Consider the following 5,764-nt stretch of genomic DNA (forward strand, 5'->3'; position numbering starts at 1 on the left):
CCCCCACCCCCTGACCGACGCCCCCCACCCCCTCACTGACCACCGACACTCCTCTGCCCCTCTCACCGATGCACTCTCCCCGAACATCCTGTGTGAAGCCCACATTGCACTCGCACTGGTAGCTGGATGGGGTGGGCCGGCAGCGGCCGTTGAGGCACAGGTTGGTGAAGTGGCGGCAGATATCTATGGTCTGGTTCAGCGTGGCAGTGCCTGTGGGTGGGGCCGGCACAGGGGCCTGAGCACCAGCTGACCGGGGCTCCAGTCAGGATCCAAGCTTAGGACCCAGATGCCCACTTCGAGGCTGTGAGCCTGCCCCAGATCAGACTCACCCTCTGTGCAGGCTCCCCCTGAGGCCCAGAGTCCTGCCCTAGGTTAGACCCCCATCTTGGGCCCAAATTCCCACCCCTGGACCCAGATCCCCACTCCAGGTTCAGAGAAGCCCAGACCCCCTCCCCAGCTATGATTCTCTTATCTCACACTCAGCCAAGCCTAGCCTTCCAACTCAAGACCCAAACCCTGACTCTGAGGTCCAGACCCCCAATCTAACCCCACCCCTAGACCACTGTCAGTACCTTCATGCCCACTGTACTGGCCAGGAACCCCACTCCAAAGCCCTGATCACCCCCTGAGACCAGGACCCCTACTCCCAGCCCAAGGTCCTCCTACTAGGCCCAGCCCCACCCCTGATCTTGAACACCTTCTCCAAAGCTCCAGGACTCACCAATGTTAGAGTCCCTGGTGCCCAGGCTGGGGACCCAACGCCCGTTGGTGCCATGCTGGCTGTGTCGTGCTGGCCCCCCAAGACCAGGACCCCTTCCGGTGGACCCAAAGCCTGGGAGGCCGGGGAAGGGGCCGGGGTAGGAGGGCAGAAGTGGGAGCCCCTGGGTGCACAGTCGCTGGAACTCATCTGGAGGGAGGAAGCAGGGTTTGAGCTCGGAACTCCATGGCGGCAAGGCAAGGAGGCAGCCCCCAGCCACTCACCGGAGCCCCGCAGAGGACATAGCTCTGGTGTCCGGCCGGCTGCCCAGCACCTGCCCACATCACAGCAACACTGCCTGCGAGTATGGTGGCCAGCAAGGTCCCTGGCACAGTGGCCCCCAATCAATGCCGAGAAGCAGGTGCCAGCCCGGTGGTCTGCAAGGGGATGGGAGGCAAGGCTGGTGAACAGAGTGGGGTGGCAGCCGTAGCAACCAGAACTGGACTCATAAACCAGCTCCTCCAGCACTACCTGGAAGGCAGGTTTCTGCCTTTCCACGCCTCAGTTTCCCCACCCACAGAGTAGGGATGTTTAGAGCCTCAACCTCACCTCTGAAGCATGTTGCAAGGACAAAAAGGGCAGTGCCCAGGTCCTGGCATATGACCAGTGCTTGTGGAGTGCCACCTCTCACTACTAAGATCTCCTAATTATCACAGGAGGAAAACACAGGCTCATTCCAGGCAAGAAGGGTCCAACACTCACACCTGGCACTGGAAGTAAGCTCCCTGGTGCTGCAGGTATTCAACCATAGCGCACGACTTAGTGGGGGTGCTGCCTGAGTGGAAGGCCAGGCTGGGTGCAGAACAGGGATGCCAGGAGCTGGGCTGCGTGTCCTCACCAGCTCAACCTGCACATTCCAGGGAACCCCAAGGGGCTGGGAATTTGAGGGGTCCCCTGGGAAACTGAGGCAGAGGTTTCCTGGGTATGAGAACCACAGACACTCTGTCGCTTCCCACTAGGCCCTCAAGTCCAACAGCTTAACGTGGGGATCAAATTTCTCAGGCTGCACTCAAAGAGCATATTTTTAGGCTTAAAAACCCACAAACCTTGGCAGGGGCCAAGTTGAGAAACCCCACCCACCAGCCAGGAAGGCTGCTAACAGCCAGGGGCCCCTGCCCTGCCCCAAGCTGGGAAAACATGCCAACATGCCACCTCCCCCACCCTGTGCACCTGGGGACCCTCTGGGAGCTGGCATGGGAGTCAGGCCTTTGGACTTGAGCATCATGATCACAGGCCCAGAGAGAAGCTAAGGGCCACAGAGATCAACAGACTTGCTCAAGGTCACACAGCTGCAGAAGGGGAAAGGGGATGGGAAACCAGACCACCCCTCCCCCCCCACCACTAACCCCAGGTGATTTGCTCAAGCCGCCTCTCAAGAAGGGAAGACAGAGACAGAATGTCAGAACTAGGACAATGATGCCACCACAGCAGGTCTTGCAAAGATGTCCTAGTTCAACCTCACTGCTGTCCCCATCTTCATGGATCTGTACTGAGTGCCTACTACAAACCAGCCCTGTGCAAGTCACCTCATCAATTTTACCTTGTTGGACCCTCACCACAACTCCACAAAATTAAACCAAAACCAAACTCTTTGCCATCTATTCTGACTCATACCCATCCCATGTGTTACAGAATAGAACTACTCCATAGGATTTTCTCAGCTGTCATCTTCATGGAAGCAGTTCACCAGGCCTTTCTTCCACTAGGTAGTGTTATTACCTCCATTCTACAGATGAGGGAACTGAACCCAAGAGAGGTAAAGCCACCTGCCCAAAGTCACAGAGTTTCTGACCAACTCAACTGATCATTCAAGCATAGGCCTGGCTCCAAACAACTTGACTTTGGCTCAAATCCAGGCTCTGCTAGTTAGTAGCTGGGAGGCACGTGCCCAGAGGCATCCCCCATGCTGGTCATGATGGGCTTCAGAGGTGGATGTCTGGGAACTCTGGAGTTACCCACAGCATGCTGGCAGAACTCAAAACACCATATTCTTGCCTAAAAGGGGCCCATCTGAGGGGCCAGGGTGGCACTGGCCCAGCCCAACCCTTATTCCCAAACCAGAACTTCACCCACCCCCAGGGTCTCATATTCTGGCCAGCTCTGATGACCACAAGTAACTTGTAATGCCCGTGGACCTGCTCATCAAGACAGCAAAAAGGAACATCAGCCCAGGAGACCCCCGGCCTGAGAGCTGAGCCTCAAAGAAGATGGCCACCCAGGGGTGGGGGACACAGCCCAGAGAAGCCCACCCTGGCCAGGGATCCAGGAAGCTGTGTATGAGTATCCACCTGCCCCAGACTGGTTGAGTTGGCTCAAGAAAATTTCCTCCCTTCTCTGGGTCTCAGATTCCCAATCTCAAAACTTGAGGGAGGGAAGAAGTCCTTACTCTTCGATAGTCTTTGGGGGTAAGAAGAGGGAGCATAGAGGCAGAGGACCAGAGAGGCTGAGAGGCACAGAGATGGAGGCTAGAGGGTCAGAAGGGCATAGAGATGACAGCTAGAGGGCCAGAGGGGCATAGAGGCTGAGAGGCACATTAAGGTAGAACCAGAGGCTGATGGGATGAGAAAGCTAAAGGGCATGGAGCTGGAAGGCCAGGGGAGGTTCAGAGATGGGACTCTGTGAGAACATAAATGCAGAGGCAATGGAGACTGGGGTCTAGAAAATCACAGGGTTAGAAGGGTCTGAGCATATCCGTTGTGGAGAGAAACAATGGAGGGGCTTGTCTCCTATTGGTCTCCTACCCTGCCAGCCCCCTCTGCCCTGGCCCCAGCTCACCCAGGCAGCGGGTGCCATCCAGGCTGTTGACAAAGCCATGGGGACAGGTGCACACGAAGCTCCCAATGGTGTTGGCACAGATGCCTCCAGAGCAGAGACCCGGCACACTGAGACACTCGTCCACATCTGAGGCACAACACCCAGTCAGGCCTGGGCCCTCTGCGGCTCTGCCCTTCCTCCTCCTATAGGCACGCCCGAGCCGTCCGGGACACAGAGGCCATCCCCCTCCCCATCACCCACCTTCACACTTGGCACTGCCCTCACTGAGCCGGTGTCCTGCCAGGCAGCGGCACTCGAAAGAGCCCACTGTGTTGATGCAGCTGCCCCCCTGGCACAGGCCTGGGACAGCCTGGCATTCATCCACATCTACAGGGGCGAAGCCCATCAAGGGAGTGAGAGACCTGTCAGAGGGAGGAACCAAGGCTGCCCAGGACTCCCACTCAGCCCTGGCACCCCAGGGCCACAATCCCCACTCCCTGACCCCACCACTCACCTTGGCAGGCCCCTGTTCGGACATTGGGGATGAAGCCACGGCGGCAGGGGTGTGGCTGAGGAGGACAGAGCACACATGGGAGGCCCCAGGCATGGCCCACAGTGGCACAGCAGAGCGACTTGGTGCAGACAAGGCCAGTCAGCTGGTGTTGACACCCCTCAGGACCCACGTGGCCAAAGCAGGGCCCTGTCCGGTAGTCTGCGGGGCAGAGTGGGTGTGAGTTGCTGTGTGAGGTGTGAGGTCTGTGGCCTCCCTGGCCCCACAGCCCTCTGCAGCCCTATACCTCCCCTGCCTCCCTCCCAACCTCCCTGTGCCAAACATACCAGACTTCTTCCTGACAAGCCTTCCCTCAAGCTGTGCCCCTGCTTAAAATGCCTTTCCTCCTCTTTTCCAACAAACTCCTATTCACCCTACAAAACCCTTTTCTCTCCAAAGCATTCTCCAAACAACCTCCAAGGGCGAGCAGGAATACCAGCCCCAAAAGCTCAGGGTATGTAGAAGCTCCCCAGACTCACCTCTCCTTTTGGGCCTGGGAAGGAACCCATGGACATCCAGCTGGAGAGCTTGCCACATCCCAGACCACACAGCTGACCCTACCAAATCTCCACATTTTGGGAGAGACCCAGTATGTGCCCAAATGCTCTGGGCTCAGAACACCACATCCCTAACCTCCATATGGGCCAAAGATGGCCATGCTGCGCCCTGCCCCCTCCCACCACTGTGCACAGAGGCCCAGATATGACTTCCTGTCTCCATTCACCAGCTGTTTCCAATAACGGGGCTGGAACTCGACCAAGGGAAACCCCTCCCAGAAGAAAGGAAGGCAACCCCCAGCCCGTTCAGGATGTGGATAGAGGAGGGGTTTCAGACAGACTCCTGATGGTCCCGACATCCCCAGGACGCCACCTAATTCCCCCATACCTGGGACCCTGGACAGCTGGCCTGGCCTCTCTCCTGGGGCCTTCACCATCCACAACAACCCCAGGCCTCCTCTCTCACCCCTCCCCACTGACCTGCACTTCTCCCTCAGCCCCCCTAGCACGTTCCGCCTCGGTCGGCTGAAATTCCAATTCCTTTTACTTGTCAAAGGACATTTCCAAAAGCCCACCTTGGATCTCAGGTGACCCCCCCGACCCTCCAGCTTCCAGTTCATCCCTACACCCTCTCCAACCCAGCCTCAGCCACAGATACACCCGTGCCCCCACAATGCCCACCCCCAGGTCAGTTCCAGAGCCCCACCTCTTTGTCTTCTTGGGCCCCTGGGCCTTGGGGCACCCCCAGGGGATGCCAAGCCCTGGCCACCTGGGCTTTCCCAACACGACTGGTCCCCTTCTTTCTCTTTAGCCTCCTATGGCTCCATTTCTGGACTCCTTCTCTTTTTGCCCCTCAGCCCCTCTCATTGCCCTGTTATCAGTCCCTAAGGATGGGGCAGGAGTCCTGGTGACACAGTGGTTAAGCACGCAGTTGCTAACCAAAAAAAGGTCAGTGGTTTGAACCAATGAGCCACTCCATGAGAGAAAGATGTAGCAGTCGGCTTCCATAAAGATAACAGCCTTAGAAACTCTATGGGGCAGGTCTCCTCTGTCCTATGGGAGCGCTATGTTGTTGTTGTTGTTGTTGTTAAGTGCCGTCGAGTCGTTTCCGACCCATAGCGACCCCATGCACAGCAGAACGAAACACTGCCTGATCCCGCGCCAGCCCCACAATCCCTGCTATACTTGAGCCCATCATCTCAGCCA

The 5,764-nt window shown here is 57.6% G+C and overlaps 1 protein-coding gene across 1 annotated transcript in view; it reads right to left on the reverse strand.

Moving 5' to 3' along the window:
- Positions 1-5,764, reverse strand: part of FBN3 (fibrillin 3) — a 123,632-nt gene that overhangs the window by 110,239 nt on the left and 7,629 nt on the right. The window contains exons 6-10 of the mRNA XM_007953714.1: positions 4,026-4,223; positions 3,773-3,898; positions 982-1,134; positions 722-907; positions 67-210 (exon numbers count right to left, since the gene is read on the reverse strand). Of these exons, the coding sequence (XP_007951905.1) occupies positions 67-210; positions 722-907; positions 982-1,134; positions 3,773-3,898; positions 4,026-4,223 (807 nt within the window). The remainder of the gene's footprint in view (positions 1-66; positions 211-721; positions 908-981; positions 1,135-3,772; positions 3,899-4,025; positions 4,224-5,764) is intronic.

The sequence above is a fragment of the Orycteropus afer genome, unplaced genomic scaffold (assembly GCF_000298275.1).
Source record: "Orycteropus afer afer isolate SDZICR_OR568_19922 unplaced genomic scaffold, OryAfe1.0 scaffold00405, whole genome shotgun sequence".
Taxonomy (NCBI): Eukaryota; Metazoa; Chordata; class Mammalia; order Tubulidentata; family Orycteropodidae; genus Orycteropus; species Orycteropus afer.